Genomic DNA, 24,992 nt, shown 5'->3' on the forward strand with positions numbered 1-24,992 from the left:
GAGGCAGCTGTGAGGGATGAGAGTGATGGCAGAGTTCATGGAACGGGCTCTGTCTGTGGCCTTGATTGATATACGAAGCCAGTTTGGAAGGTGAAGTGGTGAGTTCCTCATGGCTTCCCTGAAAGAGGAACTTCTCGTTTTCTGTGTTTGACTCTGGTTTCTTCTGCCATCATCCAGGGAGATGACGCTGACATCCCCAGTGAGATGGTGGGCTTGAGGTGGCTGGCTCCTCTGACTCTTATTGGGGTTCCTCCTGGCTCTGTTGGATTGGCCCGTTTTTCAGGCTCCCAGGGAGACTCTGCACGCTACTCTGTCCTGTGCTGCTCCCTGGTTCAAACCGATATCCTCTCCTTCGTGGAGTTCTTCAGCATCGTGTAGCAGGTCTCCCTGTGCTTCTAGACTTGCCTCTTCTGATCCTTCTTCCCTGCTGATGCCTGATTATCCTCGAAGAGAGCGATTTGATTATGTACCTCCCTTACTTAAAGTTCTTACCTTTGCATAAACAGCACATCAAGGCTTGACCCCTCCCTTATATTTAGCTTAATTTCTCAATATTACCCTCCCTATATCCCCTCTCCTTCCCACCCCTGCCACCACCACATGAGAACAGCCACTACAGAAAGCAGAGACTTCCTCTGCCTCAGCACAGCAGGCTTCTCCCGCACTGAGCTCTTACACCACTTCTGTTACCTGTCTCAGCTTGTACACACGGCGTGCTGGAAACATCCAGAATTTTGTCTGTCTGGAGATGGGGACAGTCATCTCGCCTCCAAGCTTTTCTGATGGCTGAAGTCAATTTGCTGTCTCTTTTCCTCTTAAGGTTCTTCTATCCATTGAGTCTCTTACTATGTTAAGTATTTTATTTTCACAGTTTGTTTGCACATCTCTTTTCTGCTCTAAACTATGGGATCTTTGGATACTTGTGGGTAACTGCTGGTGTCCAAGGGCCCATGGGTCTTTTTATTAGAATAGGTCCAAAAAAGTTGGCTTAAAGCTCAACATTCAGAAAACAAAGATCATGGCATCCGGTCCCATCAGTTCACGGGAAATAGATGGGGAAACAGTGGAAACAGTGTCAGCCTTTATATTTTTGGGCTCCAAAATTACTGCAGATGGTGACTGCAGCCATGAAATGAAAAGATGCTTACTCCTTGGAAGGAAAGTTATGACCAACCTAGACAGCATATTCAAAAGCAGAGACATTACTTTGCCAACAAAGGTCCGTCTAGTCAAGGCTATGGTTTTTCCTGTGGTCATGTATGGATGTGAGAGTTGGACTGTGAAGAAGGCTGAGCGCCAAAGAATTGATGCTTTTGAACTGTGGTGTTGGAGAAGACTCTTGAGAGTCCCTTGGACTGCAAGGAGATCCAACCAGTCCATTCTGAAGGAGATCAGCCCTGGGATTTCTTTGGAGGGAATGATGCTGAAGCTGAAACTCCAGTACTTTGGCCACCTCATGCGAAGAGTTGACTCATTGGAAAAGACTCTGATGCTGGGAGGGATTGAGGGCAGGAGGAGAAGGGGACGACAGAGGATGAGATGGCTGGATGGCATCATTGACTCGATGGACATGAGTTTGGGTAAACTCCAGGAGTTGGTGATGGACAGGGAGGCCTGCCATACTGCGATTAATGGGGTCGCGAAGAGTCGGACATGACTGAGCAACTGAACTGAACAGAACTGAATAGCCTTGATGGGGTCTCTGAAGCTATTTTGTCCTTTTTTCCCCCCAATAAATTAATTTTATCAGTCTACTTTTCTTTTCAGGCCATATTAGTTTTGTCCTTCTTGGTCCCCAATCTTTGAGGAAGTCCAAGCCTTTAGGTAAAAAGGATATACTGTAGGAGCTGAGCCTTCCTGATTCTCACTGAGACTCTCCTGAACCAATCCTTTCTTTATTTGTACAAAAATACTAGTGTTTGAATACTACTTAACTCTTTGCAAGAATAATTTACATATGCATACACATTTATATCTATAGTCTTGTCTGCCCTTCACAATATCTGCCTGGTATTGAGCTTCCCAGGTGGGTATAGTGGAAAAGAACCTGCCTGCCAATGCAGGAGATGTAAGAGACATGGGTTCAATCCCTGCGTCAGGAAGATCTGGAGGAGGGCATGGCAACCCACTCCAGTAGTCTTGCCCAGAGGATCCAATGGACAGAGGGCCACGGTCCATAGGGTTACAAAGAGTCAGACATGATTGAAGCAACTTAGCACACATGCACACACATAAGTAGTGTCAACTTCGTTTTTCAGGTGGGGAAACTGAGGCATGGGGACTTCGCCTTGCTTAGGGTTGATCAGCTGTACCACTTACATGTGCAGTCTAAATTAGAGCACAAATGAACTTCTCTACCAAACAGAAACGGACCTGCAGACACAGAGAACAGACCTGTGGGTGCCAAGGAGGAGGGCGTGAGGGAGAGGGGAGTTAGGGGTTTGGGGTCAGCAAACTATTATATACAGGATTGATACTCAACAGGGTCCTGCCATATAGCATAGGGAACTATATTCATATCCTAAGATAAACCGTAAGGGAAAATAATATTAAAAATTATAAAACAGACTCACTTTGCTATACAGCAGAAATTAGCACAACATTGTAAATCAACTACACATCAATAAAGTAACATTTTAAAAAAAGCTGATCAACTATGAAATCAAGACTGGAATCGGCCAAGTTCAGCCTGCTGGAACTGTGTCTTGGTTGATTTGCTGTCTGCCACCGTGTCCCTAATGGTTTCCCCAGCCCTGTCTGCTGTCTAACATCCTGCCTTCTCACCACCCCCCAACTTCACACACAGCTCCATGTATACACGTCTGTGATTCGTGTTTCTTAATCAGTGTTTTGGTCGTGTGGTTATCCACTCCAGGTCTGCTTTTGAGCTCCATGCCTCCATGTCTTTCAGCTGGTTTGGGACATTCCTCCAGGGCAGTGTCGTGTCGGTTAGACTGCCACTGTCCAGTGTTGTGGCTGTGTGTGACTGTGGAGCAGCTGGGATGTGGTTCATATGAACTGAGAGGTGTAGTAGTACTTACTGTATTTAAATCATTATGAGAAAAGGAATGTAAAACGTCTCACTGATAATCTCCTATATGGGTAGTGGTAGAAGTGAGTTGGAAAATGGTGAATGGATCCCGAGTCATAGGTATTTGGTGGCAGAAGCAACAGAACTCCCTGGTGGTTTAGTTTTGGACTTTTCTTGAAGGCATATGTCAGCTGCATGCCTTGAGGTACCACAGCAGGAGAGAGTGGCATCAAGAAAGCCAAGCAAGGAGAGTGTTTCAAGAAGAAAGAGGTGTGAAGCTCTGTAAACAGCTCCTGAGAGCATGAGTTAGATCAGGATGGAAGCATCCATTGGATTTAGCACCACTGAGATTGTCGGTGACCTTGACCATACCTATTTGATTAGAGAGTGGAGGCAGTGGTCAGATTGGGATGTGTTGAAGGTGATTGGAGGGGAGAATGTGGAGACGTTGTGTTTGGATTATTCTTTCAAAAAGTCTGGCTATAAAGGGGAGCAGCAAAAGGAATCGAGCAAGAAAAGGGAGTTGATTGATGTTTAAAGATGCTGATGGAATGATCCTGTGTCCAAGGAAAGGTTTATGGGAACAAAAGAAGGGGAATCATGGGGTTGTAAAGAACTTGAGGAGGGGGAGCAGGATAAGATTCAAAACACATGAGAGAAATAGGTCTTTGATAGAAAGAAGGCACTTCCTCTGCTGAAACAGGAGGCAAGTGGGTAAGGATAGAGACTGATTTATAGATCTATGACCATTGGAAGAATGGTTTTATTTATTTATTTTTTTTCAGTGATTCATTAGGTAAAAAACATGAGCTAAGAGTGAGGTGAAGCAGAGAAACACTTAAGAGCTTCTAGTGAGATGTTGTAATCTCTCATCCACATCAGCAAAAATCACTTTGCATGGTAACATTCATTTGACACTGAAGGATTTCAAGGTAAGTATAAACTAAAATCATGGCATCCAGCAAATAGATGGGGAAACAATGAAAACACTGACAGACTTTATATTTTTGGGCTCCAAAATTACTGCAGATGGTGACTGCAGCCATGAAATTAAAAGATGCTTACTCCTTGGAAGGAAAGCTATGACCAACCTAGACAGCATATTCGAAAGCAGAGACATTACTTTGCCAACAAAGGTCCATCTCATCAAAGCTATGGTTTTTCCAGTAGTCATGTATGGATATGAGAGTTGTACTGTAAAGAAAGCTGAACGCCAAAGAATTGATGCTTTAGAGCTGTGGTGTTGGAGAAGACTCTTGAGAGTCCCTTGGACTGCAAGGAGATCCAACCAATCCATTCTAAAGGAAATCTGCTGCTGCTGGTAAGTTGCCTCAGTCGTGTCAGACTCTGTGCGACCCCATAGAGGGAGCCCACTAGGCTCCTCTGTCCCTGGGATTCTCCAGGCAAGAATACTGGAGTGGGTTGCCATTTCCTCCTCCAATGCAAGAAAATGAAAAGTGAAAGTGAAGTTGCTCAGTCGTGCCCGACTTAGTGACCCCATGGACTGCAGCCTACCAGGCTCCTCCATCCATGGGATTTTCCAGGCAAGAGTACTGGAGTGGGGTGCCATTGCCTTCTCCGAAAGGAAAACAGTCCTGAATATTAATTGGAAGGACTGATGCTGAAGCTGAAACTCCAATACTTTGGCCACCTGATGTGAAGAATTGACTCATTTGAAAAGACCCTGATGCTGGGAAAGATTGAAGGCGGGAGGAGAAGGGGACAACAGAGGTTGGAGAGCATCACCGACTCTATGGACATGAATTTGAGTAAGCTCCAGGAGTTGGTGATGGACAGGGAGGCCTGGCATGCTGCAGTCTATGGGGTTTCAGAGTCAGACGCAACTGAGCGACTGAACTGACTGTGATGTGGTCCTACTTCTTCCTTAATCTAGCTAGGTGTGGCCTGGGGACTAGTGGTTACTCTTCAGGAAGATAGACTGGCCAATGTGGCTGGTTCAGGACTTTAATTGGAAAGTCCTGGAGAAGGTCCATCATGGGAGGTGGTGTCTTTGATGACAGGTGGCTTGTTGCTATCATTCAGAAGTCCTATGGAGAAACAGTAGTTCATGAAGAGTCAGTATACAACAGAAGAAAAGCATCGAATTAGGAAACTGGACATGAGTTTGGGTAAACTCCAGGAGTTGGTGATGGACAGGGAGACCTGCCATGCTGCAGTCCAAGGGATTGCAAAGAGCTGGACAAGACTGAGTGACTGAACTGAGCTGAGGAAACTGGACTTGAGCTTGTGGTCCTGTTTTGTCATCTGTTATGTGACTATGAGCAAATCATGTACTGTCTGGGTTTATTTTCCCAGTCTGTAAAAGAAAAAAAATACCAGCCTTCCCGTTTCATGAGGTGGCGTGAGGTGTGACGGCATATGTCAGTGTTCTATGAAAGGCATTTCAGGCTGTACAAATAGATTTGTGAAAAGACTTGGAGGCTTGGAGCTGGCGACCTGGCTTGTACTCCCAACTCTCTGCTTACTCAGCCCTGATGTGACTCAGTGTGAGTCACTTCACGGCTCTGAACCTACATTTTCCCATCTGTAGAACACCCTCTCAGGGTGAATGTAAGGATTCAGAAACACAGTAGAGGACTTTGGAAGTGAAAGTGCTAGAGAAATGTGATAATCAGTCTTACTTCCTTATTCTTCATTTAGGGGAAAGACCTAACTTATTGTCCTTCAGAATTCGTCTGTGTTCATGAGCATTCTTTAACTTCATCAATAATGGCTTACAATGAGCTTTTGTGTGGGCAGAGCCTGAGTGTTGTAGGGAGAAGTCAGGGAAAGTGTGAATGAACAACATCACACTTGAAGAGTGTGTCTGCATTTGGGGGAACTCCTGTCTGATTGGGCACGTGGGGCAGGCGCAGTCGCACTCTTAGGAAGGACCTTCTGGAAGGGCTGTAAACTCTCTGCCTTTGGAAGCTTCCATGGTACAAAACTTATCCAATGGAAGAAACTAGAAGCATATGCTCATGCCGATAATCGTAGAAAAGAGGCAGGGGAGAGGACTAACCAAGGGGTGGCCACCGAGACCCCCAGAGCAGGCCATTCTTCTGCCTCCATGTCTGCTGAAGCTGTTTCTCTGCAAAGTTTTGAAGCATCACTGAGCATCTAACATTGGGCCCAATTGTTGTGACTGGACACAAGGTTGGTGTCCCATCTGTTTTGATTCCGCACCCAGAGACTTCTCCCTTTGGTAGACGCTGACCGCTTTCCCAGTGGAGAAATATTGTGCACGATCCCTGGAATGCTTTTTCTTTTGACAGTGGCAGCCATGGAGCTCATCAGAGCCATTCTGTTTCCACTTGTTCTGGTCTGAATCCATTCCCGGAACACTTGTGAGGGGGACGGTGGGTCAGTCTCCTGGGAATCTTTCTGATAAACATGAATCATTAGTCATTTGTCATTGCACCCTGAAAAGACTGTCCGTTTACTGGATGCAAAGTACTCTTTTGGTCTGGGAAATTTTCTTAAGAATCTTGATTTTTTTGTAATGAAGAACTCTCTCCTTGGAATTTCCATCTTTTGTTTTCCATGTATTTGCTAAAGAGTTCATATTAGAGTGAAACACAGAGATCGCAAGTCAGACTAAAAACTTGGCCTGAGGGGAACAATTTGCAGCCTTTAACTTAAAGATTTGGAAAAAGAATGTGTCACATTTAACCTGATCAAATGTCCTGACTTGCAGGCTTCTTGTAGAATGCAGATGTCGAGTGATTTCAGTGTGGAAGGCTACACCCCAGAGATGGGAAGAGCAAACTGAACACAAGGCCCACCATCCCTGCCTGTCTGGTCTTGCAGCTCTGTCTGTACCCTTTGAACACATGTTGTTGGAGTAGCCTCAGAGGGGCGAGTCTGTGGTCAGCAGCACTGTTGAGAGGTCTGAGGACACTATTGACTCAGGCCTCACTCAAGCAGGGCCTAATAGTGTCCCGAAAGCTTCGGAATGGGAAATCTTATTTGGGAAGAATTATGGATTTTATCAGACTGTCTCAGGAACAGCCGTGTTTTTGTAAGAGGACATTTCCTCTGTGGAACTCCAGGCAACTCTGGTGTGCGGTCAGCAAGTGGCTGCGTCCTTGCGGTTTTCTTTGAGATCTTGCTGAATGGTCTTTTTGCCCATATTGTATCTTGCAAACATACAGGAAACTCCTAACTAACTCATCTCCCTTTCCCCTGCCTTTCACTTAGCTCCGTGCCCAGGACTCCTTCCGTACAATGCTTGTGATTCATCTCTAGTGAGTTAATTGTTTAAAAAATTGGACTTAATTTGAGATGATTGTAGATTGATGTGCTGTTTTAAGAAATCATACAGAGATCCCATGTGCTCTTTACTCAGTTTCCCTGATGGTAACTTCCTGCAAACTGTAGTTCAGTATCATGGCCAGGATACTGACATTGGTGCAGTCAAGATATAGCATGGTTTCATCAGCGTAATAACTCATGTTGCCTTTTTATGGCCACACTCTTCCTGCCCTCACCTCCTCCTTAAACCCTTGGGAAACACTGATTTGTTCAATATTTCTATGATTTTGTCATTTCAAGGATGTTGTATAAATGGAATCATGTAGTGTGTTATCTGAGATAGGCTTTGAAATCTCTGGATTTAATCCAGCTTGTTGAGTGTATCAGTAATGGCACCTTTTTATTACTAGTGATAGTTTGTGGTATGGATGTGCCACAGTTTAACTATACATCTCTTGAAGGACATCTGGGCCGATTCTGTTTTTTGGTATTACAAATAAACTTACTGTGAGCATTCATGTGCAGGTTTTTGTTTGAATCTAAATTTTTGTTTTCTGGAATAAATGCCCAGGAGTATAATTACTGTTGCATATTTTGTGGTTTAATAAACTGCCAGACTCTTTTCTGGAGTGGCTGTGTCATTTCACATTTCCATCAGTGATATATGAGAAACCCAGCTTCTCTGCAGTCTCACCAGCATTTGATGTTGTCAAATGCTATTTTTTATTTTAGCTGTTGTGATATGTACATAGTGATATCTCATTGCATTTCTCCGATGGCTAATGATGTGAACATCTTTTCATGTATTTGCCATCTGTGTATCCTCTTGGGTAACATGTCCTTTCATAATTTTTGCTCATTTCTTTCTTTTTTTCAAAGTCATATTTTGTACTTTATTTTTTTAATGCAAATGCTATTTTCTTCTTTTTTTAATCTCATTAAAAATACATTTCATTGGAGCAAAATTGCTTTACAATATTATGTTGGTTTCTGCCATACATCACATGAATCAGCCATAGGTACATGTATATCCCCTTCCTCCTGAACCTCACTCCCACCTCCCACCCTCTCCCACCCCTCTAGGTTGTTACAGAGCACCAGGTTTGAGCTCTCTGAATCATATAGCAAATTCCCAATGTTATCTGTTTTACATATGGTAATGTCTCACACACACACACACACACACACACACGATGTATACATTTCAAGTCACTGTTTCAATGTGTCCCTCCCTGTCCTTCCCCTGTTGTGTCTACACGTCTGTTCTGTCCGTGTCCCCACTGCTGCCCTGCGATTAGGTTCGTCAGTACCATCTTTCTGGACTCCACACACAGGCGTTAATACATGATGTGTGTTTTTCTCCTTCTGACTCTGTATCATAGGCTGTCCACCTCATTAGAACTGACTCAAATGCATTCCTTTTTATCGCTGAGTAATACTCCCTTGTACATATGTACCACAGCTTCGTTATCCATTTATCTGTTGATGGACATCTAGGTTGATTCCGTGTCCTAACTATTGTAAACAATGCTGCAGTGAACATTGGGCTACAGGTGTCTTTTTCAATTATGGTTTCTTCAGAGTATATCCTCAGTAGTGGGATTTTTGGGTCCTCTGGTAGTTTTATTCCTAGTTTTTTAAAGGAATCTCCATACTGTTCTCCATAGTGCCTGTATCAATTTACATTCCCACCAAGAGTGCAACAGCATTCCCTTTTCTTTACACCCTCTCCTACATTTATTATTTGTAGGTTTCTTGATGATGGCCATGAGGTGACACCTTATATGGTTTTCATTCATATTTCCCTAATAATGAACAATGTTTAATATCTTTTCATGTGTTTATCAGCCAAGTGCTTGTCTTCTTTGGAGAAATGCCTAGTTAGGTCTTTTTCCCACTTTTTGATCAGGTTGTTGTCTGGTATGAGCTGCATGTATATTTTGGTTATTGATCCTTTGTCAGAAGGTTCATTTGCTATTATTTTCTCCCATTCTGAGGGTTGTCTTTTCACCTCATTTATAGTTTCCTTTGCTGTGAAAAAGCTTTTAAGTTTAATTAGGTCCCATTTGTTTATTTTTGTTTTTATTTCCATTATTCTAGGAGGTGAGTCATAGAAATCTTGCTGTGATTTATGTTAGGGAGTGCGCTGCCTATGTTAGCCTCTAGGAGCTTTATGCTTCTGACTGGTCTATGCCCCAGCCAGTAATGCTGATGAAGCTGGAGTTGAATGCTTCTATGAAGACCTACAAGAACTTCTAGAGCTAATACCCCAAAAAGATGTCCTTTTCATTATTGGGGACTGGAATGCAAAAATAGGAAGTCATGAAACACCTGGAGTAACAGGCAAATTCGGCCTTGGAGTACAGAATGAAGCAGGGCAAAGGCTAATAGAGTTTTGTCAAGAGAACATACTGGTCATAGCAAACACCCTCTTCGAACAACACAAGAGAAGACTCTACACATGGACTTTACAAGACGGTCAATACCAAAATCAGATTGATTATATTCTTTGCAACCAAAGGTGGAGAAGTTCTATACAGTCAGCAAAAACAAGACCAGGAGCTGACTGTGACTCAGATCATGAACTCCTTATTGCCAAATTCAGACTTAAATTGAAGAAAGTAGGGAAAACCACTAGACCATTCAGGTATGACCTAAATCAAATCCTTTATGATTATACAGTGGAAGTGAGAAATAGATTTAAGGGACTAGATGTGATAGATAGAGTGCCTGATGAACTATGGACGGAGGTACGTGACGTTGTACAGGAGACAGGGAGCAAGACCATCCCCAACAAAAAGAAATACAAAAAAGCAAAATGCCTTACAAATAGCTGTGAAAAGAAGAGAATTGAAAAGTAAAGATATACCCATTTGAATGCAGAGTTCCAAAGACTAGCAAGGAAAGATAAGAGAGCCTTCCTCAGCAATCAATACAAAGAAATAGAGGAAAACAATAGAATGGGTAAGACTAGAGATCTCTTCAAGAAAATCAGAGATACCAAGGGAACATTTCATGCAAAAATGGGCTCGATAAAGGACAGAAATGGTATGGACCTAACAGAAGCAGAAGATATTAAGAAGAGGTGGCAAGAATACACAGAAGAACTGTACAAAAAAGATCTTCACGACCCAGATAATCACGATGGTGTGATCACTCACCTAGAGCCAGACATCCTGGAACGTGAAGTCAAGTGGGCCTTAGAAAGCATCACTACGAACAAAGCTAGTGGAGGTGATGGCACTCCAGTTGAGCTATTTCAAATCCTGAAAGATGATGCTGTGAAAGTGCTGCACTCAATATGCCAGCAAATCTGGACAACTCAGCAGTGGCCACAGGACTGGAAAAGGTCAGTTTTCATTCCAATCCCAAAGAAAGGCAATGCCAAAGAATGCTCAAACTACCGCACAATTGCACTCATCTCACATGCTAGTAAAGTAATGCTCAAAATTCTCCAAGCCAGGCTTCAGCAATATGTGAACCGTGAACTTCCTGATGTTCAATCTGGTTTTAGAAAAGGCAGAGGAACCAGAGATCAAATTGCCAACTTCCGTTGGATCTTCAAAAAAGCAAGAGAGTTCCAGAAAAACATCTATTTCTGCATTATTGACTATGCCAAAGCCTTTGACTGTGTGGACCACCACAAACTGTGGAAAATTCTGAAAGAGATGGGAATACCAGACCACCTGACCTGTCTCTTGAGAAACCTATGTGCAGGTTAGGAAGCAACAGTTAGAACTGGACATGGAACAACAGACTGGTTCCAAACTGGGAAAGGAGTACGTCAAGGCTGTATATTGTCACCCTGCTTATTTAACTTATATGCAGAGTACATCATGAAACATACTGGGCTGGATGAAACACAAGCTGGAATCAAGATTGCTGGGAGAAATATCAATAACCTCAGATATGCAGATGATACCACCTTTATGGCAGAAAGTGAAGAACTAAAGAGACTCTAGATGAAAGTGAAAGAGGCGAGTGAAAAAGTTGGCTTAAAGCTCAACATTTAGAAAACTAAGATCAAGGCATCTAGTCCCATCACTTCATGGCAAATAGATAGGGGGAAACAGTGGAAACAGTGGCAGACTTTATTTTTGGGGGGCTCCAAAATCAGTGCATATGGTGACTGCAGCCATGAAATTAAAAGAGGATTACTTCTTGGAAGGAAAGTTATGACCAACCTAGACAGCATATTAAAAAGCAGAGACATTCCTTTGCCAACAAAGGTCTGTCTAGTCAAAGCTATGGTTTTTCCAGTAGTCATGGATGGATGTTAGAGTTGGACTATAAAGAAAGCTGAACGCTGAAGAATTGATGCTTTTGAACTGTGGTGTTGGAGAAGACTCTTGAGAGTCCCTTGGACTGCAAGGAGATCCAACCAGTCCATCCTAAAGAAAATCAGTCCTGAATATTCATTGGAAGGACTGACGCTGAAGCTGAAACTCCAATACTTTGGCCACCTGATGCCAAGAACCGACTTATTTGAAAAGACCCTGATGCTGGAAAAGATTGAAGGCGGGAGAAGGGGACGACAGAGGATGAGATGGTTGGATGGCCTCACTGACTCAATGGACATGAGTTTGAGTGAACTCCAGGAATTAGTGATGGAAAGGGAGGCTGGCGTGCTACAGTCCATGGGGTCGCAAAGAGTTGGATATGACTGAGCAACTGAACTTAAGTGAACTGACTGGATTGTTTTTTATTGTTGAGTTTTGAGATTTCTGTCCTGAAGGACAGAAAAAACACCTGATATGGGCGTTTGAGGCACTGACAGACTCTGCGGGAACTTCCCTAGTCTAAACCCTCTCCTCTTCCTGTTGCTGTGGGTCGAGGCTTGTGTTACTATGTGCTAATTTGTACTGAACGCCCCTTCTAAGCAGGTGTTTGCTTTTTAGCCCTGTATACTCCTATAAATGGGCTTCTTAGGTGGCTCAGCAGTAAAGAATCCACCTACAATGCAGGAGATGCGGGTTCAATCCCTGGGTAATAGGAAGATCCCATGGAGGAGGGCATGGTAACCCACTCCAGTATTCTTGCCTAAAGAATCCCATGGACATAGGAGCCTGGAGGGCTACAGTCCATGGGGTCACGAAGAGTCTTAGCCTGCTGGCCTCTCCCCAAAACCCGCATAATATCATCTCCTTCTGAATATCAGTGGATAGAGGCTTCCCTGGTGGCTCAGAGGGTAAAGCGTCTGCCTGCAACGCGGGAGACCTGGGTTTGATCCCTGGGTTGGGAAGATCCCCTGGAGAAGGAAATGGCAACCCACTCCAGTACTCTTGCCTGGAAAATCCCATGGACAGAGAAGCCTGGTAGGCTACACTCCATGGGGTTGCAAAGAGTCGGACATGACTGAGCAACTTCACTTTGAGATTTTTATATTGTAAATTATGTATATCATGGATCCTATTTCTTTGTTGAATATGTGATTTGCAAATCTTTTCTCCAAGTTGTACATAGCTTGTGTTTCTATACTTCTAACAGAGTCTTCTGCAAGGCAAAACTGTTAACTTTTGGTAGTGTCCAATTTATTCATTTTTTTTCTTTCATGTATTGTGCTTTGGGTTCAAGTCTAAAAATACTTTCCTACCCTGGGTCCTAAAGATTTTCTTAAGTGTTTTTCTCTGAAATTTCTATAATTTTACATTTAAACCTACAATCCGTTTTGAGATAACTTTTATGTAAGTGTTGGTCACTCATCTGTGTCTGTCTCTTTGTGACCCCTGGGACTGTATGTAACCCACCGGCCTCCTCTGTCCCTAGAATTCTCCAGGCAAGAACACTGGAGTGGGTTGCCATTTCTTTATCCAGGGTATCTTGCTGACCCAGAGATTAAACCTAGGTCTCTTGCATTGTAGGTGATTCTTTACCATCTGAGCCACAAAGGAAGCCCATTTTTTTATGTAAGGTGTAAGATATATTGAGTCTCATTTTTTTTTTCCTGCATGTGAATGTCCTTTGCTCCAACATCACTTGTGGAAAAGGCTGTCTTTCCTCCACTGAATTGCTTTCTGCACCACTGTAAAAAATCAGTTGAGTATTTGTGTGAGTCTCCTTCTGGGTTCTCTATCTGTTCCATTAATCTGTGAGTCTATTTTTCTATCAGTATCACACTGTCTTAATTACTTTGCTATATAATAAGTCCTGAAATTGACTAGGCTGATTCCTCCCACTTTATTCTTCTTATTTAAAATTGTTCTATCTATTCCCATTCCTTTGCCTTTCCATATAACTTTTAGAATAATTTTGTGGATATTTACAACTCTTGTTGGCATTTAGATAGAAATTATACTAAACCGGTATACATTTGGAGAGAATGGAAATCTTTAGATGTTGAAGACTTCTAATTTACATGTGTCTCCATTTATTTATATCTTCTCTAATCTCTTTAGTCAGATGTTTTGCTTTTGTTTTTGTTTTGGCATAAAGTTCTGTATGTTTTATTATACCTGTGTGCTCAATCACTCAATCATGTCTGACTCTTTGTGACCCCACGGACTGTAGCCTGCCAGACTCCTGTGTCCATGGAATTTTCCAGGCAAGAATGGTGGAACAGGTTGCATTTCCTACTCCAGGGGATCTTCCCAACTCAGGGATCCAACCTGGGTCTCCTACATCTCCTGCATTGGCAGGTGGATTCTTTACCACTGAGCCACCTGGGAAGCTTATTATACCTGTACTTAAGTGTTTTTTTGAGTGATTATAAATGATATTGTATAACACTGGTCTTCATTTCTAGTGTAAGAAATATGATGAGTTTTGTATGCTTATCTTATGTGACCTTGCTGAACTCACTCACTAACTCTAGGAGTTTGAATGTAGATTCCTTGAGGAGTTTGAATGTAGATTCCTTGGGATATTCTATGTATCCCATTATGTCATTTGCAAATAGGAATATTTTTATTTCCTTCTACCAAATCTGAATGCCTTTTATTCCTTTTCTTTTTGCTCTCTTTCTCTCTCTCTTTTTTGCCTATTGCAGAGGCAGCACTATATTGAATAAGAGTAGTGAAAGCTGATATTTTCCCTTGTTCTTAATGTTAGGGGGAAAGGTTTCAGTTTTTGACCATTAAATATGATGTTAGCTCTAGGTTTTTATAGATGCTATTTATCAAGTTGAAGAAAATTTCCTCTATTCCTATTTCTTTCTGAGTTTTTATCATGAATAAATGTTGAATATTGTCAAATTTTTTTTTATTACACTGATTCATTTTTCAATATTGAATTTGCTTTCCAGCCTTGGAATTTTCCCATTTGGTCATTCTTTTTATATATTGCTGAATTCTATTTGTTACTGTTTGTTAAGGATTTTTGCAGCTCTATTTATGAGTGATATTAGTCTGTAGTTGTCTTTTTTGATACTGTCTTTGTCTGGGTTTGGAATCAGAGTAATACTAGCTTCACAAAATGAATTGAGAAGTATTCCTTTTACTTTTGTTTTCTGGAAGAATTGTCATTAATTCTTGGTTAAATTTTGATATCATTAAAACCATCTGGGCCTGGAGATTTCTTTTAGAAGTTTTAAAATTATGAATTCAATTTTCTCATAGTTTATAGGGATATGAATTGTGGTAGTTTGTATTTTTCAAGGACCATTTCATTTAAGTAGTAAATGTCTATGTATAGAGTTGTTTGTGGCATTCCCTATTATATTTTGCGTGTCCACAGTTTATACTTGTATTTCCTGTTTCATTTCTGATATTGGTAATTTGTGGCTTTTCTTTTTTTTTTTTTTCAGTCTTGCTATAGGTTTTATTTATTTTTAAAAATCCCTGATTTTTTTCTATTGTTTTCCTATTGTCAATTTCATTGATTTCTACTCGTTATTTCCTTCCTTCTGCTTGCTGATTTAGTTTTATTTTGCTCTTTTATAAGTTCTTGAGGTGAGAATGCACATTATTGATCTGAGACTTTTTCTTTTTTCTTACGCATATATTTAAGTGCTATAAATTCTCCTTTCGGTACTGCTTTAGCAGTGTCACACAAATTTTTATATGTTATGTTCTCATTTTCACTGAGTTCAATATATTTTTAAATTTCCCTTGAGACTTCTTCTTTAGATCGTAGATTATTTAGCATTGTATTGTTTCCAAGTGTTGGATATTTAGTTCCAAGTATTTGGATATTTTCCTCTTATCTTTCTGTTATTGATTTCTAGTTTGATTCTATTATAGTCAGAGAATACACCTTGTGTGATTTAAATTCTGTTAAATTTGTCAAGGTTTGTTTTGTGGACCAGTGTATGGTCTGTCTTGAATAATGTTCCATGTGCACTCGAATAGAACGTGTATTCTGCAAATTCTTCTTGGGTGGAGCGTTTTATAAATGTTGATTACGTTCTGTTGGCTGAGATCGTCATTGAGTTCTTCTATATCCTTGCTTACTTTCTGTCTGGTTGTTCTATCAGAGGTTGAGAAAGAGGTGTGTAGGTTTGTCTGTTTCATCTTTCAGTTTTCGCTTCACATATGCTTGGAACATTTTTGTTTGGTGCACACGCATTAGGATTTCTAAATCTTGTTGGAGAGTTTACCTTTTATCATCATGTGGTGTGCCTTTCTGTGTCTGTTGTTTAGACTGGGTAATTTCTATTGTTTTGTCTTTAAATTCACTGATTCTTTCCTCTGTCCCCTCCATTCTGCTGTTGATCCCATCCATTGAATTTTGAAAATTAGTTGTCATAGTTTTTGGTATTAAAATTTCTGTTTGGTTTATGTATTCTCTTTTTGGTTGAGACTTTCTGTTTCTTTGCTGTTTCTTTTCTATTTATTTGCTATTTCTGAGACTTTATGTTTTTTAATTTGTTTGTGTCCGTAATTGCCCATCCAAGCATTTTTTTTATGATGGATGTTTGAAAATCTTTGTCAGATATTTCTGACATCTTTATCATCTTGACTCTTGGCATCAACTGATTTTCTGTTTTTCAGTCAGTTTGGTGTTTTCTTGATTCTTGATATAGTGACTGATTTTTTTTTGTTGAAATGGCCATTTTGAATATTATATTGTGAGACTCTGGATCTTACTTAAACCTTTGGTTTTAGGTGGCTACTTTTGACACAGATACAGATAGAGGAAGGAGTAGGCATCCTCTCATTTCTACCAGGTTGGGGTGGAAGTCTGAGTTTCCAACTCAGCCTCCACTGACACTTGTTAGGGCTCCTTGTTAGCATAAGAGTAAGAGTTCCCTGCTAAGCTCACATTGAGCCCTCTCTGCATTGTAGTGGTGGTGGGCCTCACTGCTGCTGGGGGAAGTGAAAGGAAGTCCGTGCTCCCTGCGGGGCCTTCTCTGGTAATACTCAAGTAGGAACGAAGTGGAGGCTGCATGCTTCACTACAGACTCAAGAAGAGGGAAATCTCGGCTTCCTAGTAGCCCTTGCTGGCCTAGATGGGAGTGGGGCCACAGGTTTTCTGTTGTGTTTTGACAGGTAGAGCGATTATCATCTAAAGTTTTCTGTCTGTTGAGGCCCCCTTCCCAGTTTTTCTGCTAGAGAGACTGGGCTTTTATTGGGACTCTTTTTGTCTACACCCACTGATATTTCCATGTTGCTGCCTTCTTCAGCTCCAAGTCTAGGAATATATGAGGCAGAAAATAAAGCCAGAGAATTCACCACTGTTATTCCTAGCCAGTTTGCTTTCCTTTCTCCACCATTCAGAATAGTTTAATGTTTGTTTAATGTAATGTTTTTAGTTTTTTCAATGTCTAGAACTTTTCAAGGTACTTAGAGCAAGGAATCAGGCTTTCCAGGTGGCTCAGTGGTAAAGAATCCGCCTCCCAATTCAGGAGATGCAGGGAACGTGGGTTGGGTCCCTGGGTCAGGATGATCCTCTGGAGTAGGAAATGGCAACCTGCTCCAGTATTCTTGCCTGGAGAATTCCATGGACAGAGGAGCCTGGTGGGCTACAGCTGATAGGATTGCAAAGGGTCGGACAAGACTGAGTGACTGACCATGCTGATCAGAGTGAGGAATAGGGAAAAGTATGTCTACTCCATATTTCTGAAAGCAGAAGGCTCATTCAGTTTGCTTTTACTTGTTTTATTCTAACAGGCCAATCACTTTTCCTACCTGAGGTCTCAGGTCCGAGTGTCCTTAATCAAACTTGTGTAAGTTGCTTTCCATGGGGAAGGAAAGTTAAAATCCCAAAGAGCTCTGTGCATTGGTGGGACGGGTAGAAACAGTTTTCATACCCCAACTACACACTGGGCCCTCTGTGAATTTATAGCTTTCTTTTTCTCACCTTTAAGGCTTGGGGCCAACCAGAGGGGGACCAGAGATATTCAGATTATTTCACATTCATTAAGGGATCTTTTGAGCTTCCCTGGTAGCTCAGCTCTGTAAAGAATCCACCTGCAATAGGTCGGGATTCCTGGGTCGGGAAGATCCCCTGGAGAAGGGATAGGCTACCCACTCCAGTATTCCAGGGCTTCCCTGGTGGCTCAGATGGTAAAGAATCTGCCTACAATGTGGAAGACCTGGGTTCGATCCCTAGGTTGGGAAGATCCCCTGGAGGAGGACATGGCAATCCACTCCAGTATTCTTACCTGGAGAATCCCCATGGATAGAGGAGCCTGGTGGGCTACAGTCCATAGGGTCACAGTCAGACACGACTGAGTGACTAAGCACAGCACAGCACAAGGGATCTTTATCCTCTAGAGGTACAAAGACGTTCCCATGACACAAGGGGAAGTTTCACCTAGGTGTTTCTAAGAACCACGTAAGTGCCACAGAGGAGCAGCTGGGGGACGTGTATGGTGGGTCCCTTCCAACTTGGCCTGGCTTCTAAAAGCAGAGCTTCTTGCCTTTGATTATTGAGGGTGAGAACCATGCTCAATACTTTCTTGGAGCCAGGCTTCTCTATACTTCATTGTTTACTGAATCTGATTCCTCAAAAGCCTGTTATTTAGGGAAATACAATCTTGCTGTGGAGCAGCACATGTTTTTAATCCAGCTGGATCTCATTTGGGATCCTGGTCCCATCTTTTGCTAGCTGTATGACCTTGAAGCTCAGTCATTCACTTAAAAATCGTCCTGTACTGCCCACTGTGGGCCAGTCACTGTGCTGTGTTTTGGGAATAAAGTAGTGAGTACCCCTTCTCCCTTTTCTTTACTTTCCAGCCAATAGCAAGTCCAGTTGGTTTTACTTCAAAAATATATCCAAAATTAGATTACTTTTCTCCATCACCCTATCTTTCCCCCAGACTATAATAGTAAATTCTCTGATTCTCTTCTTCCCTCTAATCCTCTGCCTCAATTTATTCTTTCATAAACACGCATCTGATTATTACTTTCTTACTCAGGACCCTCCAGTTACACTGAGACATACTGAGAATAAAATCCAACACCTCCCTGTGGCCCTCTAGGGCCTGCGTGGTCTGGTTTCTGCTTCCCCGTCGAGTTGGCTAGCATCCCTTTCCCTCTCGTTTAGTATGCGTTAGTCATACCAGACTTTCTTCCTTTCCTTAAAATATCTCACTTGTCCTACCCTGAGGCCATTACACCAGTTATCTTCTCTATCTTGGATACTTTTCATTCAAAGTTCGAATGACTGGTGTCTTGCTTTCCTTCAGGTTTTAGTCCAAACGCTCTCTTTGTCCTGGTCCTCAAGTCACATTCTATCAAAACACTGTGTGTCCCGCAGCCTCTAACTTTTTGAAAGTAAAATTTCATTGTACATAGTTTTATTGGAATATAGGCACAATCATTTGATTAAAATTTGTCAGTAGAGAAATTTAATGATACTTTAAATTTTTTTTTACAAGTACTCCGATTTATTTTCTAGGTATTTTATATATGTTGTCTAATTTATACCTGACAGCAACCTGTGATGAAGTTATTGTTATCATCATTATTATAAAACACTTATTCTTTATTAGCCACTATTTTAAGCTCTGTGGGTATCCCTACTGGCTCAGTGGTAAAGAATCCACCTGCAATGCAGGAGATGAGCTTTTGATCCCTGGGTCAGGAATATCCCCTGGAGAAGGAAATGGCAACTCAGTTCAGTATTCTTGCCTGGAGAATCCCATGGACAGAGGAGCCTGGTGGGCTACAGACCATGGGGTTGCAAAAGAGTCGGACACAACTTAGCAATTAAACAAAAATAACAGCAGCAATTTTAAGCTCTATGCATATATTAACATATTTAATCATTGCAGCAACCCCATGAGGTAGGTACTATTGTTGTCCACATTTTCTTTTTTTTAAATTAATTTTTATTGGTGTATAGTTGATTTACAATGTTGTGTTAATTTCTTCTGTACAGCAAAGTGATTCAGTTATATGTAAACATATATCCACTCTATTTATCTCTTCTTACAATTTGATATTGTCTTGATTTGTCTACTAGACTGACCTCTCCAAGAACAAGAATCATGCTGTTTCCTTCACTGCTATTTGCCCAGTGTCTAGAACAATTCTGGTGACAAAGTAATCAATATTTGTTGAGTAAAGTTGCTTAATTCTCTTGTGTCCCAGTCTCTCTCTTGTGACATGGAATAATAGCTAGCTAATCAAACAAGGTTGTATTTAGAATTGTGAGGTAATCACTGTATGTGAGGTACTTAGTATATTTATTGTTTCATTATGATCGTTTATATTACAGCGCTCACTCTATTCTCCCATAGTCCTCCAGTTCCTGTTTTTGTACCTCCTGATCCGTCTGGAACGTCATGAGTGTTTGTCCATGACAGAGGCTGGCTGGTCTGACGCTCGCAATGAAATCCTCACTTAGTTCTCTCTTGGCTGTGTTTTTCCTCACAGGTTCTGCAGCTGGGCTCAGACATCCTTCCCCAGTACAAGCAAGAGGCACCAAAGACTCCCCCGCACATCATCTTACACTACTGCGTTTTTAAGACCACGTGGGACTGGATCATCCTGATCCTAACCTTCTACACAGCCATCCTGGTTCCTTACAACGTCTCCTTTAAAACCAGGCAGAACAACGTGGCCTGGCTGGTTGTGGACAGCATCGTGGATGTCATTTTTTTGGTGGACATTGTGCTGAATTTTCACACCACTTTTGTTGGACCCGCTGGGGAGGTGATTTCTGACCCCAAACTCATTCGCATGAACTACCTGAAGACGTGGTTTGTGATTGACCTTCTGTCCTGTTTGCCCTATGACGTCATCAACGCTTTTGAGAACGTGGATGAGGTTAGTGCCTTTATGGGTGATCCAGGGAAGATTGGTTTTGCTGATCAGATTCCACCACCCCTGGAGGGGAGAGAGAGTCAGGTACATCCCTCAAATCTCAGACCTTGTTGTCGTGTCTTTAAGTTAATTGTGGATGCTCAACAGAAGAGTACTTGAATGGGTGGGAATTAGTACGATTGGTGTCTGAAACAGAGGGAGCATGATGCTTGGTCAGTATCCCTGCCTGCTGCTCTTGTCCTTTGGACGTGTGGAGAACCCTGCATGTCAGTGGATGGGTGTGGAGGAGACCAGAGGCTTCTCTCTCACTCCATGTGGAGTGCAAGCTGCTGGCTTGGGAGGTGGGGCTGCGGAAGCAGGCATGCATTGCCGCTGCACTGGTGACTCTTACACTTGGTATGCAATCGCTGAATGCCTATCTACTGATTATTCTCATCATGGGGACTTTTCTGTTTTCTGCTGCTGACCTTTGGCTGTTTCAAAACTAATTAACTCTTGAAATCAGAGATGCTACTCTCCCCTAAGATTGCTTGCCTTTATTTTTCCTTTTTCTCTGGTAAATGTTGGGAAACCATGAGTTGATTCCTCTCTAAAATGACTTTTGCAGGTGACCAATGGCATTCAATTGTCCATGCTGTCCCTTGCCTAAATTTGCTGAGGTAGTCAGGCTGTGGTTACATCGGACTCTTGTGGTTAAGTCAGGCAAGAGGAGAGTGTTACTGGACTACACTGCTTTGGGTTGTTATGGGAGGAATTAAAAGAAGATAAATGCTCTGAAACAGGCTAAAATCAGGACATGCTTAAAGAGTCAGTGAATGGGTGCTAGGACATGTTGCAGCAGGAAGGGGCCGCTCGGCCGGCTAAAGTGATTTTCTCCATTAAAAAAAGCAACGGTGTCACATCACAGCAAAGGAAAATGTCAGATTCTTATCTAGTTTGAGTGTTCTGTGAGAATTGATATATTTTTTCCCTACCCTTCAGTTGACACTTTATGGCAGTACACCTGGTAAGTCAGTCTTCAGCCTCAGATAGCAGTGGCCCTCACTGCCTCAGATTGCGGAGGGTCCCAGAGGTCTCAGTGTGGCTGTGCTGCTGTCTGGATGGGTCATCAGGAAGTCGTTGGGAGGCTGAAGCGAGGCGAGATATGCTCTCAGGGCTAAAGGGCTAGTAGGACTCAGCCTTGACATAGTGGGAAGGGACAGCCAGTTCCCTGCCAGGATAACGGGGCCTGCCAGTGACCCAACGTCTTGGTGGTGGCATACCTTCACCTTCACATCAGTACCAGCAGTGGGCGAGGATTCCAGCCCCTGCCTGAGAATCCAACTTCCTACTGTTTGCTCTCCAGTGAAGGGGAACTGGTGTTCAGATGCTCCAGACTCAGAACAGTCCCTGTTTTCATCTGTGTGGTGTCTTTTAATAGACTTTAAAATCCTGAGAAATAATGCTTTGTGTGGATTTTGTAGGGGGATTAAATGAGTTGAGGCTGATCATTTAGAAGAGTGAAATCATCCCTAAAGTGAATGTTGGGATTCTTAAATGTGAATTTTAGTACACGTTGGGAGTGCTATTTTTCTCTGTGAGTACATTTCTAGCAAATTTTATGTTAGTTAGCGAGGAAAATATGATCATTTTGGCTTAGATGATTTAACTGATTATTTCAACCTAAAAGAGCTTCTTATGCACATATGGGAAATGAGTTTTAACTTTAAAAATACTGGTTGAGTTTTAAAAATAAACCATTTGCTATTTACAGCAATGGCATTGAAATTTTGCAGATAAATAGAACAGTTTTTGGCTTCTGTAGTCTCTTACTAAACACTGGCAGAGCTGTAAACACATATGTAAACGTGTCGAGATTACCTTGTAGGTGAGCAGAGCATAGAGCTTCTTCCCATGCACGGTGTATGTTGGGTTAGAATTCCTTTGCCATTAGTTGTGAGTACCCTTGACATGGTTTCTGGTGTCCAGATTCGTGAAATCTGTTGTAGATAGGGAAATTATAATTTCTCTGTGATCAGTCCCTCAGTCCTGTCCGACTCTTTGCAACCCCATGGACTATAGCCCTCTAGGCTTCTCGGTTCATGGGATCTTCTAGGCAAGAATACTGGAGCTGGTTGCAATTTCCTACTCCAGGGGATCTTCCTGACCCAGGGATCGAACCCACATCTCTTGTGGCTCCTGCATTGGTGGGTGAATTCTTTACCAATGAGCCACCTGGGAAGCCATAATTTCTTTATAGCTTTTTATTAATAGTTGGCAAAGGGTTTTAGCATTAAAGTTCTTACAACTGTGTCTTGATCATGGACAATAACATGAACATTAAGAGGTTATAGTTATGATTTGCTTCTGTAAAGACTTGACTCTATATTTGATAACTCCTTTCAGAGCTTTGGCTCACACCTGAAATAAAACCTTTCTGTAATAAATAGTTACGGTAGAGTCGGGGAAACACAAGAATACTGAAGATTTGGCTGCTGGCCCTCTTAGTCTCCCCTATAAGGACAGCTGGGAACCTTGTGCACGTCATTTAGCCTTTCTGGATTCCAGTTTTCCTAGCTGCAGCTAGGGGATGATACCCCCTCAACTGCCTGAATGCATGGCATTTGGGCTGTGGATTTGAGTTCCCTGTCAGTTGCAAAACCTGGTGAGTTCAGAATCCCTGGTGTTAGTCTCACCTCCAGACTGACTGTAAAAATGAGAGACTCAGCACTGACTTCCTATCTTTGGTGGAAGCTGGAGGAAGGTAGGGTGGGAAGAGGATATTTAGCAGGTTGCTCAGACAGTAAAGTGTCTGCCTGCAATGTGGGAGACCTGGGTTTGATCCCTGGGTCGGGAAGATCCCCTGGAGAAGGAAATGGCAACCCACTCCAGTACTCTTGCCTGGAAAATTCTATGGATGGAGGAGCCTGGTGGACTACAGTCCATGGGGTTGCAGAGTCGGACACAACTGAGCAACATCCCTTTCTTTTCATGATAAGTAGACCTACTGGAGGTCACAGCCCAGTAGAACTGTCATATGGTTTAACCTTCTTAACTCACAAACAGAACAGAGAAGAATCACAAGGGGACTCATTATTACTGTGACCATATGATTTGCTGCACCATCTTGAATGAGTCATATTCCCTGGGTCTGTTCCGTGACAGTTTTGGTAAAATAGGGAGAAAACACAGAAGGATATTATTGAGTCAGAACTGACCGAGAAGTTCCTGATGTGTGTGGTTCACCCTTGGCTTGGTTGTTGTCATGGGGAGGCTGGGTATTGGGTACCAAGAGATGGGAAGCTGCAGTTTCCCTGAGGCAGGTGGGTTGGTGATGAGATGGGCAGTTTAAGATGCTCACCAAGGGATAGCACCATTTTCCAGGCACAGGCCTTTGTGTTAAAAGGCACCATTAAATCAGTGGGCACGAAGGGCTGCTGGCGCTCAGGTTGGAGAGGCCATGAAGGGCACCCCACCTGTTGAACCTGGGTTCGGTTCAGTTCAGTTCAGTCGCTGAGTCATGTCCGACTCTTTGCGACCCCATGAATCTCAGCATGCCAGGCCTCCCTGTCCATCACCAACTCCTGGAGTTCACTCAAACTCATGTCCATCAAGTTGGTGATGCCATCCAGCCATCTCATCCTCCGTTGTCCCCTTCTCCTCCTGCCCCCAATCCCTCCCAGCATCAGGATGAGGTGGCCAAAGTATTGGAGTTTAAGTTTCAGCATCAGTCCTTCCAATGAACACCCAGGACTGATCTCCTTTAGAATGGACTGATTGGATCTCCTTGCAGTCCAAGGGACTCTCAAGAGTCTTCTCTAACACCCCAGTTCAAAAGCATCAATTCTTCGGCGCTCAGCTTTCTTCACAGTCCAACTCTCACATCCATACATGACCACTGGAAAAACCATAGCCTTGACTAGATGGACCTTTGTTGGCAAAGTAATGTCTCTGCTTTTGAATATGCTATCTAGGTCATAACTTTCCTTCCAAGGAGTAAGCGTCTTTTAATTTTATGGGTGCAGTCACCATCTGCCATGATTTTGGAGCCCCCCAAAATAAAGTCAGCCACTGTTTCCACTGTTCCCCCAATTATTTCCCATGAAATGATGGGACCAGATGTCAGGATCTTTGTTTTCTGAATGTTGAGCTTTAAGCCAACTTTTTCACTCTCCTCTTTCACTTTCATCAAGAGGCTTTTTAGTTCCTCTTCACTTTCTGCCATAAGGGTGGTATCATCTGCATATCTGAGGTTATTGATATTTCTCGCAGCAATCTTGATTACAGCTTGTGCTTCCTCCAGCCCAGCGTTTCTCATGATGTACTCTGCATGTAAGTTAAATAAGCAGGGTGACAATATACATCCTTGACGTACTCCTTTTCCTATTTGGAACCAGTCTTTTGTTCCATGTCCAGTTCTAACTGTTGCTTCCTGACCTGCATACAGGTTTCTCAAGAGGCAGATCAGGTGGTCTGGTATTCCGTTCTCTTTCAGAATTTTCCACAGTTTATTGTGATCCACACAGTGAAAGACTGGCATAGTCAATAAAACAGAAATAGATGTTTTTCTGAAACTCTCT

The 24,992-nt window shown here is 42.4% G+C and overlaps 1 protein-coding gene across 2 annotated transcripts in view; it reads left to right on the forward strand.

Moving 5' to 3' along the window:
* The window catches only part of KCNH1 (potassium voltage-gated channel subfamily H member 1), a 441,293-nt gene that overhangs the window by 82,300 nt on the left and 334,001 nt on the right, over positions 1 to 24,992 (forward strand). Inside the window, 1 exon segment of one of the 2 annotated variants that reach the window (NM_174372.2) lies at positions 20,044 to 20,517. In NM_174372.2, the coding sequence (NP_776797.1) occupies positions 20,044 to 20,517 (474 nt within the window). 2 annotated transcript variants of the gene reach the window in all.

This window comes from Bos taurus, chromosome 16, assembly GCF_002263795.3.
Source record: "Bos taurus isolate L1 Dominette 01449 registration number 42190680 breed Hereford chromosome 16, ARS-UCD2.0, whole genome shotgun sequence".
Taxonomy (NCBI): Eukaryota; Metazoa; Chordata; class Mammalia; order Artiodactyla; family Bovidae; genus Bos; species Bos taurus.